Source organism: Sesamum indicum, linkage group LG2, assembly GCF_000512975.1.
Source record: "Sesamum indicum cultivar Zhongzhi No. 13 linkage group LG2, S_indicum_v1.0, whole genome shotgun sequence".
Classification (NCBI taxonomy): Eukaryota; Viridiplantae; Streptophyta; class Magnoliopsida; order Lamiales; family Pedaliaceae; genus Sesamum; species Sesamum indicum.
The window spans coordinates 8,593,237-8,607,910 of record NC_026146.1 but is presented as its reverse complement, the minus strand read 5'-3'; the positions used below and the strand labels follow the sequence as shown (position 1 = coordinate 8,607,910).

General features: G+C 30.8%; 1 protein-coding gene across 1 annotated transcript; it reads left to right on the top strand.

Moving 5' to 3' along the window:
* Window positions 10,698-11,481, top strand: LOC105155617. Its single transcript, XM_020698067.1, has 2 exons — window positions 10,698-11,171; window positions 11,254-11,481. The coding sequence occupies exons 1-2, from the start codon at window positions 10,890-10,892 to the stop codon at window positions 11,326-11,328; spliced, it is 357 nt and encodes a 118-aa protein (XP_020553726.1). The 5' UTR covers window positions 10,698-10,889; the 3' UTR covers window positions 11,329-11,481.

Sequence of the window (14,674 nt, the reverse complement as noted above, 5' to 3'; positions counted from 1 at the left end):
GTCTTGAGCATCCTTCTATGCCTGTTCTCAAGCGTATTCCTGAAATAAAATTTTTTGGTTCACAACTTCAGCAAGAGTGCAATACCTGTCCACTAGCAAAAATGCACAGATTACCATTTTCAGGTTATAAAATACGAACTATACATATTTGAGCTTGTCCATATTGATGTGCGGGAACCTTACAAGTTTTCTTCACTTAGTGGATGTCATTATTTCCTTACCGTAGTTGATGATTTCAATAGAGGATTATGGACATTTCTTTTTAAACATAAAAAATAATGGTTCATATACTTGATGCTTTCTTTAAAATGGTCCGCACTCATTTTAATTGTAAGATCCGGAAAATATATTTAGATAATGGAATTAAGTTCATCAATACTAAATGCTACAATCTTTTTGCCAGTCTTGGTATACTTCACTGAACCACTTGTCCTTATACTTTTCAGCAGAACGGAGTTGCTGAAAGAGAACATAGACACTTTCTAAAGGTGGCTAGATCTTTGCTCTTTCAATCTTCATTACCAAACAAGTTTTGGGGTGAGTCTATTCTTGCTGCAACCTATTTAATAAACCATCTACCTAGTGTTGTTTTAAATTAGAAGTTACCTTTTGAAACCCTATATCATAAGTCACCTTCTTTTTTATCAGTTAAGGGTTTTTGGTTGTCTCTATTTTGCACGAAATACAAGTCCTTCTAAACACAAATTTCATCCTCGTACTACAAAGTGTATATTTCTTGGATATAATCAAACACAAAAGGCTTGCAAAGTCTATGACTTAGTCACACACTCTTTATATACTTCTAGGGATGTGATATTCCATGAATCCAAATTTCCTTTCCAACAAAATGCCTCTAGAAACAACATCTATCCTACTGTTAGATTTCGATTCATACACTGATGATCCTCCCATATCTTCACCTCGTGTTCTTCCTGCTACCAATATTGTGCCTTTGCCACCTCTAATAATCCTCCTCCACCTAGAAAATCTCAAAAACAAATTTCATAACCAGCTTGGATGTCAGATTATATTTGTCATTGCACTTCACATTCCTTACATTGCTTTCCTACTTCATATGCCCCTGCACATATGCCTTTTATGGCTTAGTTGTCCTCTATACAGGAACCAACACTTACCTGCAAGCTAGCAAAAATGAACATTGGGTTACTTCCATGAATCAAGAGTTGCAGGCACTTGAGAACAACGATAAATGGGAGGTAACTTTCTTGCCAGCTGGTAAGAAAGCTATAGGCTCCCGTTGGGTATTCAAATTTAAATTGAATCCAGATGGATCCAGTGATAGATATAAGGTCCGGTTAGTGGCGAAAGGGTACACTCAGATTGAGGGTGTAGACTATTTTAATAGTTTTTCTTCTGTGGCTAAATCAGTTACTGTAAGGATATTTTGGTATTGATACATTGAAGAGATGGCCTATTTTGCAGCTCGATGTTAACAATGCATTTTTGCATTGCCATCTTGATGAAGAGGTGTACGTGGTGCCCACAGAGGGCTATGCTGGGGCTCATTTTAGGCAAGTGTGTCGATTGAAATGCTCGTTTTATGGGTTTAAGCAAGCCTCTCGTAAATGGAATCATGAGCTTATCTCCAAGGACAAGTGGTTTGGTGAAGTATACCAAGGCTGGCAAAAAGATTGTAGCATTGAGTATTGATGAACTCAATTTCATTATCCGAATATATTTTCTGGATCTTAGAATTAACTGAGAGCGGACCATTTTAAAGAAAGCATCAAGTATATGAACCATTATTTTATGTTTAAAAAGAAATGTCCATAATCCTCTACTAACATCATCAACTACGGTAAAGAAATAATGGCATCAACTAAGTGAAGAAAACTTGTAAGGTCCCCACACATCAATATGGACAAGCTCAAATATATGTGTAGTTTGTATTTTATAACCTGAAAATGGTAATCTGTGCATTTTTGCTAGTGGACAGTTATTGCACTCTTGCTGAATCTGTGAACCAAAAAGTTTTATTTTAGGAATACGCTTGAGAACAGGCATAGAAGGATGCCCAAGCCTTCTATGCCATAGAATACTATTACAATTGAGAGTATTATGACTAGAACATGATTGAAAAACAACAGGTTCAACGAGGTACTGTCCAAGATGTAGATATTACCTTGTTGCTTCCCTATAGTTATTCTTTTTTCAGTCACCAAGTCCTCTAATGCACAATGAGTGGAATTGAAGGTTAAATCAATAAGCATAGATAAACAAAGCTTCAGAATTGACAGCAGATTGTATTTAAAGCTAGGGACCAGCAACACATTTGTGAGTTTTAGGTGTTTGTGCACCCAAATATCCCCTGTATGAGTGACCTTTTGTGCAGTCCCATCAGGTAGGTGAACAGATATGGGACGAGTGGAAGGAAGAAGCTTATGGAAAAGTGTTTGGTCTGGACATATGTGGTTTGTGGCGCCAGTATCTACTATCCAGAAGCTAAGAACAATACCCACATGATTAGCAAAAACACAGCTCTTACCTGCAAATTCATCGAGTTGCATAAAGTTCGCCTGTAACGGATCGTGTTGATACTATTGTATGATGTGATTGTGTTTCACAAGTTTTATGAGCTCCTGTAGGAGCAAACTCTCCTTTATGTCTGTCTGTTTACTTTCTTCAGCATGAACTGCAGCAACATTATCCTTCACCTATCTAGAATCTCACCTTTTTTGTTCCAACATCTCCTTATACCAATCCGATGTCCCATGGATTTTGAAACAAGTCTCCTTAGTGTGACCAAGCTTGCTGCAATTATCACATAATCGAGCCTTTTTGTTTGTATTTCCTTTCCTCCTATCTTCCTTCCTAAAGCCGCCTTTCGCATGCATTATTGTGCCTTCAATCGTGTCACTTAATTCCATATGCACCTCAGGTTGTTTCTCAACACTCACATCCATAGCATATGCCTTGTTCACATTTGGAATTGGATCCATAACAAGCAATTGATTGCGAACATGATCGTACTCATTGTTCAATCTCATAAAAAACTGGAGTAATTAAGTGAGGAGAGTCAAATATGCCACTGCTTTAGATGCACCACATGTACATCCATTGCATGTGCATTGAGGAGTTTGCATTAATCCATCTAATTCGTCCCACAGTCTTCTCAATTTTGTGAAATAAGTTCCAACATCTACTCCTCCTTAAGATACAGAAATAATTTGTCGCTGCAACTGATATAATTGAGGACCATTAGACCCTCCATAGCGTTCCTCTAAATCTAACCATAGCTTCCTTGAAGACTTTGTGTACATAAATCCTTCCACTATATCCTTAGAAATCAAACTTAATATCCATGTGGTTACCATACTATACATTCGTATCCAGTGTTCAAAATACGGATCTGCAAAAACAGGCTTTGAAGTCGTGCCGTCAATAGAACCGAGCTTCATTTAGCACATAAAGCTCTTCTTATATCACAACTCCAAGTTAGATAATTCTTACCTGTCAAACAGGCACTGATAAGGATCATTCCAGGATGATTCGGACCATGTAGCTGCAGTGATTCTGGTACTCCTTGTTTGCTTGCACCTCTGCCAGTAGTAGTAGCTTCAAACGTCGCCATACTTGCTGGATTTGTGGACATTGCAGGTCTTCATACTATGATCAGAAGAAGGTTATCAGAATCCTTCATATGAAGGCTCTGATATCATGTGAAATGGTATCAATGAGAGAGAAATGTTCGACTATTTTCAGATACTTTGTAGAAGAATCAATTTCTTCATTTCATTAGTGAAAAAAAGAATTACAACTCTGTTTATATACAAGAAGTCTGTAGCTTACTCTCTAACTAACTCCACATGTGCTAACAAATAAAAAGCTAACTAAGAAAAACGTGATATCAACTAAAGAGAAACTGTACAACTAAAAGAAATGTGAATACGCTAAAGGTAAACAAAAAACGTTGACACGTCTTTAAATAGGCGTCTTCTTCTTCCTCAACTCTGTATCTGCTGCTGCTACTCTACTACAATGATAATAGTAGATTATTCCATGTTTTTGGATCCGAAAATCAATGAGACTAGAATCATTCTAAATCCCAAGTGGCAGTCCTCAACATATTAACCACTTTAGACCTCTCAACTTATATAATGTCTCGTACAAAATTATAGCAAATCATATGGTTAACAGATTGCATAGAATTTTGCCTAATATTGTGTCTCCCTATCAAAATGGATTTGTTTCCAATAGACACATTGGAGGTAATATTTAATATGGCTCATAAACTGCTTCATATTATGAAATTCAAAATAATTTAATAATGTTGTACGACATAAAATTGGATTTGGAGAAAACTTATGATAAATAGAATTTTAACATGTATTTCATTGGTTTCGTATTGTTTAAATGGTAATGGTCTCATTTCAGAAAAATGGCTCCCACGTAAAGGTTTATGCCGGGGACACCCAATTTCACCTTATATTTTTATACTATGTTTAGATATTCTTATTTGTAAAATACTTTATCTATTAGAATATGGGGAGATAAAGGCACTTAAATCAAGTGAAAAAGGCCCCGGATTCCTATGCTTAGTTTTGTTGATGACTGTATTTTTTTTATGAAATCTAATCATAAATCCACAATAAACACGAAGATATCTAGAAAAAATTGCAGAATGTGCGGACAAACTATTTATTGAAAAATGTCCAAAATTATATTTTCATCCGATACTCTTAGGCTTAAACAAAACACATTATGAAAATACTCAATTTATTTAGGACGAGGAACCATGAAAAATATTTGGACCTCCCACTTGCTAGCGGTAGATTAAGCAAAAACAATTTCAGTAATACAATTTTTTGAATAAAAAATGTTGGGTATGAACCCTTCAGCGGAAGCTCGTTAATCCCTAACTCAACTATTACATATTTAGGGGTTTTGAACCCTTAAATTATACAAGTCAAGATTTACAAAAATAATGATAAACATATAAAAATATATAAACAACAGTTAAGGAAAGCAGTAATATATCGACTCAAAGAGCCATGGATCACAAGGCCACGAGAAAGGCCGGCAACCAGAAAACTACCACGGTTGCTCCTTTTTCTCACCAAGAGATACACCTTTTAGTTCACTCAGAATCGGTACACAAAGAAGATTCAATAACCACTAAGGTTTCTCAAGATTACAAAGAATTTCAGAGAGTATTTTCAGGTTATATGAAATGAGAGGGGGAGAAGATATTTATAGAGATAAGAGAGAGTGGAAATGGTGGTTTAGTGTGTTCCCAATACCATCGGGAGGCCATTATTGAAGAACCAGAGGATGAAGAAGACTAGGAGCGTTTGAGAGATAAGAGAAGATAAGCGATCGTTGCTAGGTGAGAGAAAGAGAGGAATGAGTGAAAATGATTTAAGGGTTAGTTTTTGAGGGGTTAAAAAACTAAATGGTCGGGTACAAGGATGGGTTGGGTAGGTTTATGGGCCTAAGTGAAATAGAAGGGCCTTGGTGATAGAAGGGCCTTCCAGTGGGGATTGGGTTTGGTTTTTAATTTTTTTAATAAATATTCATACTATTTTAAGATATAATATGTATCATTACCAATTTAAATTTGTATAAGAATAATTATATATTTATTCAATTAAATAAATATATTATAAATAGTTAAATGGACAGGAGAACTCAGAATGAGTATGTTCAGATACGGGCGACTTTAATAAATACCATGTAGCTAGCATTGAATAAAAACCTATAAGTTATAAAAGGTTCATTAAACTAATTAATCTTATTTAAAAATTTTCTTTTTATATATATATCTATGTATATATGTATATTGGTCTTAAAGTTATAAACTTCTATTTAATGTAAAATGGTTGATTATTATATTTTTTAGCTTTCGTTCACTTATAGTTAGGATTTTAAATTTTATAATTAATTTTTTTATTATATTTATTTTTCATCCCCATAATCATTATGAGAAAATCACCATAATATTTATATATACAAAGGCTTTCAATTATTTTCTATTGAACTTTTAGATTTTATATTGATTATCTATGTAAAATGTATTTTTCATCCTTATATGTATAAAAAAAAATCATCATTTAAATTACTCTGTATTTCAAATTTGTTCACTTTTGAAATAATATTTTTTATCCTCTTTTTTTTTAATTGGGCAAGTTGAAAAAATTAATAATTTATTATTTTATTTTTTTAAAAGTTTTTTTCTTATATCAACAATCTCTAAGTACTTTGTAATATATTTCTTGTATGTCTTTTACTTAAATTCTGATTTTATTAAAGTTTATTTCTTATATTAACTATATCCAAAATACTTTGTAATATATTTCTTGTAATAGTTTTTCCACTTAAATTTTGATTTTATTAAAGTGTATTTCTTATAACAATAACTATCTCTAAATTAACTACAATCATATATTTTTTGTAATAGTTTTTTTTACTTAAATTTTAATTTTATTCTATTTTACTTTTTGATTTTTACCATTATACAGAAATTTTAAACTTTATATTCATTCTATTATGTTTATTTTGCATCCCTAGCAATATAGGGAGGTAAATTGCTTCATTTTAAAACTCATAATGGGGTAAATTATTGTATTTTAAAAAATATAAAAAGATAAATCTCTATTTATTTTTTCATAAGGGGGTAATTTGCTCATTTGCGATATCAAAAGGGGATTACTTACACTTTTTCCTATTTATTTGGTATTGGTTTTCCTCTGGGACTACAGATGCAATAGGTGTTATTATACATATAGTGACTTTTAATACATACTCTGTTTCGATGACACTATCAACTTGGACAAATACAAAATTTGATAAATCCCTTATGAATTATTTACACCATCATGAGACGTACATCGCCATTTCAAAAATTTGTCCTGGTAGTGCTAAATTATGTGTAATTAAATTAACAGTGATAGGCAGCTTGTGTTTTTAAGTTAATTAATCATTATAATCCAAATGGCTTGTGTATAAATTGTTTCAACCAAAAAAAATAAATAAATAAAACCCACAAAATTACTTGACTATTCAAGGCAGGCATGGTGTGTAGTCAAATATTTGTATATAAATTACTCTTTTTTTTTTAAAATATAACACTTAATAGTTCCTCATTTAAGTCAAGTTTGACTTTTCAAGACATGGTGGTTCTACTAATTGTAATTATGACTACATGAGGACAAAAGTAGATTGGTCAGTAAATGCCTTAAGCATCAGTTACAAGTTGTATCAAGCAAAAAGTCATAAAAGCAAGGGAAAAAGATACATATGTAATGCTACAATTATGAGTTATTTCAAAAGAGAATTTAACTAAAAGATTAAAGCAATATATGTGTGTCACACGTAAAGTAGCAGGTAATGAGGTAAAAGCACTAAACCCCTTGTTTCTACTCAAGCTTGAGGTTTCGTGTTCAACTTTGGTGATTATTCCTAGTGAACTCTCGTATTTGATATCTGCGATAGTGACATTTTCGAATACATTTCATTTTTCTTTCGAATCACTTGGAGCTCTTAGTGTTGAGAAAAGAAGAAGTTTATGTTCATCATTTTCCATCCATATCATCAATGGCTTTCTACGATCCAACGATTCTTGAAGTGCATGTGTTATTGGTTGACCCTAATATAGATGCCCTTCTTAGGACGGCTACATTACTACAGTCCAACTCATATAAAGGTAGAAAGTTTTGACTACACTTTATAGGAATAGTTCTAATTTTTATTTATTTATTTTTTACTTCATTTTAATCTTGAAGGTGAAAATCATGGATTCCCAACAGCATGAGAATTATTTTAATTATGAAATTTAACTTGACAATAGTCTTAAACATTTATTTAAGATGATTACATGCTTATTTTTTGTTTATTCAATCACAGGTTTTATGTAAATGCTTATATATATATATATATATATTAATTTAATCAAAATGAAAATTATGTTGAGGACTATCCCTTCTACTATTATTTCATTCTTCTCCATTTCAGAAGGTTAATCTTTCAAAAGTTTGTTCACTTGAAAAATTAAAATTTAGAGAAATCATGTATATCTCCATTACGATCGCCATGCATGCATATAGTTTTAAGTATCCCTTTCGCGCCTTTCTCGATTTAAATTTATTTCCTTATATGTAGATAACGTAAGAATGTGTATTTTAATTTTTTTAATTTGCGTGGGAGTTATAATTTTTTTTTACCTGATCTATGTTTCGTAATTTTATTTTTGATGTTTTGCTCTTATTGCTGGAATCTTAATTTACCTAACTTATCCAATAATTAATTATTCACTATCCATGCTAAGAAATCTCCAGTTTAGTTTAGATTTTATTGGTTAAGTTTTATTTAGATTTTTTGTATAAATTTCAGTGAATTATATGACATTTATTATGTGCGAGCTAATGTATTTTTTTTTTCTTTCGTAATTCTTTTGTTCTATGTTAATAGGAATGTAGATGAAAGCTTTATAAAACAAAAGACTAGTACAACAAAATAATGGATATAGTTATAATTAAACAAATCAACAGTTTGGTAATGGAAGAGTATGATGTTTATAGAAATGTGCTTGAGATATTAAAAATATACAAAAATAAAATAAAATTTAGATTTATTTAGCAATATGTACTTGCTTACTTTATATCGATAGGTTTCGTTAAGTTAATCCCCTTGTTTTAACTTGTAATATGCGAAACGAAACAAAAAATCATAACATTATTTTTCTATATTAAATTTCCTAAAATGGAAATTGGTTGTCCTCATATATTTGATTTAGTCAACCCCTAATCAAGATTTTAGTACACAAACAATCCATAGTTCTTAATATTTTTAATAAATGTGTCGGAGTCGTAGTTTCCATAATCTATGTTTTCATCAATTAATGTTTAATGCCGATGTTGGTGGGAAGATCGATGTTTGTAAGAAAATTATATATAAAACGACAAGATTTATCTTTTTTCTTTTCATAAATGAATACGTCTAGTGAAATTAGCGGTAACTTCTTTTTCATTTTGGTAGTAATTCGAGCTTTTCTTTCTTTCTTTTCTTTATTTACTTACTCGAATTAATACACAAATCATCGATTCAGTTACAGCAATTCAGGATGCTTCCGTTGCTTCACAAATGTTGTACGAAGATAACGTAAAATTCGATATTGTGATGGTTGATGTAAGCTCATACAATTTACAAGGGTTTAAGCTTATGCATGATGCTGTCAACAAAGGCATCTCAGCAATTTGTAAGTGTTAAATAATACTTGATATTTATTGTAAAATATTTAATTGTTCACCTTAATTCTAACAAATTTTGAGTTCTTTTTCATGTGTATTTCCTAATGAAGTAATGTCCGCTAAAGCTAACGCAACGCTAGTAAAGTGTGCTATAGAGGACGGCGCATTCCTTTTCATGGAAAAGCCAATTGTCGCGGAAGAATTAAGGTACCTATGGCAACATGTGTTGAGAGAAAAAGCACGACGACATCAAGAAAAGAGATCCGGAGAAGGATCAAGTGATAATCATAATTATCAATTCAGGAGACAAAGTGTGGAAGATGAAAACACAAATGATTTTATGGGCATGAATCAATATTTATCGAAAAATAACCTAACATGGCCGAAAGAAAGAGTCGAGCATATTGATTTCGTCTCAAATAATAATGTTCCTAAACAATGTGAGAAGTCGAAAATGTGCACTGAGTGGACTCCAGAACTCCATGAAAAATTCATGGCTGCTGTCACGCAACTTGGAGATGGAAGTATGTTTTCTTACAACATATGCATGAGAATAATATTTTTATGTGTATGAATATATGCATGTATGCATGTTTTTTCTATGTGCGTTTATTTAAGCTTTTTTTTTTTTTTTTTTTTTTTATTTTATCTTTTTTTTTTTTTTTTTTTTTATCTAAGAATAACTATTTGATATGAGAATAAACATTGACTTATATGTTGTTTGATAAGAATGTTTCCCGAAAGATATTCTCGAGCTAATGAACGTTCCTGGCCTCACAAGAATGCAAGTTGCCAGCCATCTTCAGGTTTGATCGACATACCCTACTAGTTATTAAATTATATATAGTACTTTGTGCAAAATATAAGGATTGTTAATTCAAATCGATATGTAATCAATGTGCAGTAGTTTTTTGAGAATCAACACGAATATTTTTTCACCTCATAATGAGTAATTCCATGTATAAATATATGTGTGTATATATAACAAATTAAACTTTTTTGGCTCATAAGATATAGAGTATATATAAAACTCTGACAAACTTTCACGATTACAATTTACTTCAAGTATTTATATTACTCATGAGAATGATATTTTTTGATCAATTCTGACCAGCTCATCATAGAAAATTATACAGTTTTGTTTTTTACGTATAAATTTTTACCAAAAAATAAATTATTGACACCAAAGATAATTATGAAATTAATGTTTTTAGTTTCAAAAGCTTTTAGATAGAAAGAATTAGGACAGATGTATGAAAACCTTGGAATTGACAAAGATGTGTGAATGTTTTCCTATTTCTCCAACTATTGCAACCTTGTAATATTCTTCTGAAACTTTTTCCATTTGGAAGAAGTACTAATATTATTCCCTCCATAAGTGGAATAAATCCTTAATAACATTATTCTATCTTTATTATTAACAGTCTCTTTTGAGTTTTAAATGGTCTATTTTGTGCTTAATTTCTTTATACTATTCACTTGTTGCAGAAATGTCGTTATGGTTCGCGAGCTCATCATGAGAGACGACCTCGTCTCCAAAGAGGTTCTGATTCTGCCAACTCTAATTCACATCGTTCAAGGACGAAAAGGTATGGGACATTCCCGCGTCTAATACAAGGGTCTCAACCCCAAAATCAGGACGACCAAAATGACGGTCAAGGTTCTAAAGTGACAAGCGGCAACATGGGATATTCGACACATTCTACTGGCACACTCAACATGGGACAACAAGGAACTTGGGACAGTAATGTCTCAAATTATAGTACAGTGAATGAAGTAATTTCCAGTGACAATGTGCATGGAAGTATGGTGGTTGCATCAGACCAGGGGCTTCAAACTGATGACTCCTTTGACTTTGTTTCTTCTACTGATGGTCTATTTTCAACTAATTTTGATTTGCAACAGTTTGACAACGGTCATGTGGTCTCCAGCCAAGTTAAAGATCCTACTACTGTTGTCAACACTGTACGTAACTTATGTTATTTTTTTTTATTGTAGCTTTAATGAAGGGCTTGGATCGATTTTCATGCCTATATTTATGTCGCAGCTGACATCTGATGCAACTAACGGCGAAGAGGAATTTTGGAGTTCGTGGATCGCAGAATTTGCAAGGGATTGTTGAAAGCAGAAAGTGCTACATACAGCACAAGAGAGGAACATAAATTAAGAACAACAATATATACTTTTATTTTAATTATGGGATTAAGTTTGATGTAAGAATTTACATAGTTTCTATTAAACCCTCTACAAATATGCATTTCTTTTGTTATATAGTTTCTGCAGACATATAGGTATATATTGAAATAATTTAAATCTATTGTTGACTTGCTTACTCAAATTTTGGTATATGCATAATAGGTATATTAACTTGCATGCATATAATATGTACACATTTAAAGAGACAAATGTACATGCATGCCTAGAAAAATAAATACTTGAAATTCATACTTATTTCACAATACTATATATCAACTTATTTAGTTCTTTTCAGTAATTGTAGCTATTCATTAATGATTTATAAGCGTTTCTAATGTACATTTTTAATTACGTGAATAAGTAAGTATGTCGAGATAAGTATGAGATTCTAAACAAATTGTCACTTTGCAATATTACGAGGACATTTTATCTTCTTTATTTTATTTTAGAAAAAATAATATTTGACCAGGACAAATGCATATGGAAAATTAAAATTCATTATTTTTTTTTATTTTTTCGGTAAATATTATATTTGGTTCCTTAAGTTTTTATTAAGAATTAATTTAGTCCCTTAAGTTTATTTCTTGACTTTAACATCCTTAAATTTTAGTTTTTACTTAAGTTTGGTCCCTCTCACCATTTTCTAGCAAAAATGTGGCTGGATTTTGACTTTCTTGAAGGTAAAATGGTCAATAAATTAGATTTTATCACTTTAGTCCCTAAGTTCATAAAATTGTCAAATTAATCATTTTTTAAATGAAAATATAACTTTTTTTTTATATTTTTTAATGTTGATATGTTGTAATTATTTTATGTGAATAATGAAAATTTTGAACTCTTGTGAACATAATAATAATAATATATTGTTTAATTTAAAATAAACAGTCTCTTTTTTTTCTGTAGTTAAAAAAAATTAAAATTATTAATAAATTTATAAAACTTATTTAATTTAAAAATATAATAAAAAAAATCTAGTTCAGTAACTTTTTTATTTCAGGAGTTAAAGATAAGTCTAAGAATATTAAAACCTTAACAATTTGGATTTTCGAACAAAAAGTCATAAATTATGCTTTTTAACTAAATTCTTTAGTGGATTTCATATATATATAATTCATTTTAAAAAGCTTTCTAAATATATAGTTCCATTTATAGAAAGGGTTCTACAATAATTTTTAAAATGGATTTGTTATATATTTAAAATTCATCAAATAATCTAATTAAAAATACATTCCACCAATTTTTCATTCAAAATTATAGCTATTATTATTTAATAAACATTGTTAAGATTTAATTTTACTAGACATATCTTTAACTCCTAAGATTATAAAAACGACTTAGATTTTGTTATTATATTTTCAGATTTGATAAGTTTTATATAATTTATATATAATTTTGAATTTTTTGTTACTTTTAAAAATAAAAAAAAGAGACTATTTTATTATAAGTTAAGCAATATTATGTTATTATTATGTTTACAAGACTTCAAGTTTTCATTATTCATACAAGTTAGTTACATCATAAACTACAAAAAAAGGCGGGACTTGGCACAGGTAAGGAAATCATTCCAAAATTCGTTCCATATTCGAACGGGCTTTGGAACACATGAGGAACGGAGATTGATAGATGACGTCATGATCCACACTTTTTACGGTTATAATTTTGAAATGGCCAAACCGTTCCGATATGTGTTCCAAACTAACAGTTCCAAAATTCGTTCCAAAGACCATTCCAAAATAGTAATGGTTAATGTTTGAAACTCTGTTTGGAACACATTGTCAGAATTAGGGATGATCTTGCAATGACCGTTCCTATATGTGTGACAATGGATGTCGAAAAGATGATAGTTAGAAAATGTATTCCAAAATGAGGTATAATTTGAAATGGTTTTAGTATACACTTAATCAATTATATCAAAATCTGTTCCAAATTATGAGTTTTACTTAAGAAGTACTGTGTTTCAAAAATGTTACAAATTGGAACTGTTTTTAGAGAGAATTTTGTGGACAATTTACAAAATAATATTCTCACACAAATAAAATTATTTTTTAAAACAAAAAATAATATTTCCTATTTAGGAACTGTAAAAAAAATCGTTCCTAAATAAAAAAGGAGAAAAAATCAAAATTTAGGAACGGTAATTTTATTCTAACTGTTCCAAAATCAGTTTCAAAAAATTATTTCGCGCCAAATGAAAAGTAGAGGGAAAATCAAACTTAGGAAAAATTTTAAATATTTGACCGTTCCTAAGATGAATTTAAATAAAACTGCGCCTAAATGTATAAACTATCCATTTCTAAAATAAATTAACAAAAAACAGTTACTAAATGAGTCCAAAATCGTTCCTAAATATGTCCATGGATTCTTCGTTCACTTTGCGGTTACGATATCTCAACATTCGGACCCTGATTAATTCCAAACATAAGCGCATAACAATATTTTCCATATGTGAACATATCTAGAGGTCTGATTTAAAATCACATGGTCTGATGGACAGTTGCATCATTTTTAACCTTGTTGATTGTGTATCAGAGACGATATCTTAGTATCCGTATAACAAAAATGTCCAAAACTTCATCGAATGTAGTATTTTTTTCAATCTAATAATATCCAACAGTCTGATTAAAATTTTGACGGTATGATTAGGCGATCCAATACAACAGTATATGATGCTACATACATCTATGTAAGACTAACAATTTTATATGTACAAATATACTTGATCTTCTGAACACGTATCAATTTAATTCAAAGTATTATATGTTTCCAATGGCCTTAATTAATTTATGGTCTACTTTTTCTTGACCATTAACATGTCTGGGACGGTTTTTCCTATATTTTTTTATTTTTTTAATTTTTTTGAAAAAATAATTTTGGAATATAATGAAGAATAGGTTTTTTTAGAAATATGAACAGTTTTGTTAAAAATGCTCCAAAACAACATCGTTTTTGGATTAAACGACATCATTTTCATTTTTAGGAACAATTTTAAAAATATGAACGATTTTTGCTAAAAATACTCCCCAACTGAAACAACACCGTTCTAAAGTCTGTTCCAAAAATCAATATATATACAACACTTAGCAGATTTTTTTCTTTCCTTTCTCCCTTTCTCTCCTCACACTCCCTCACTCTCTTCCTCTCTCTCTCTTTCCTCGACCACCCAACCCCTCGCCTCCCCACGTCGTCGTCCGCCGCCATCAACCGTCGTCACTAGTAGAGGTAAGTGATCGTATATTTTTTTTTCTTTTTCTCCCTATTTTTGTCATCTCCCC

What these genes read in the sequence shown, in the direction of transcription:
- LOC105155617 (XM_020698067.1), top strand. Translation starts at nt 10,890, where the DNA reads ATGGGATATTCGACACATTCTACTGGCACACTCAACATGGGACAACAA. An exon ending in CTACTACTGTTGTCAACACT is followed by an intron (nt 11,172 to 11,253) that starts GTACGTAACTTA and finishes TTTATGTCGCAG; the next exon opens with CTGACATCTGATGCAACTAA.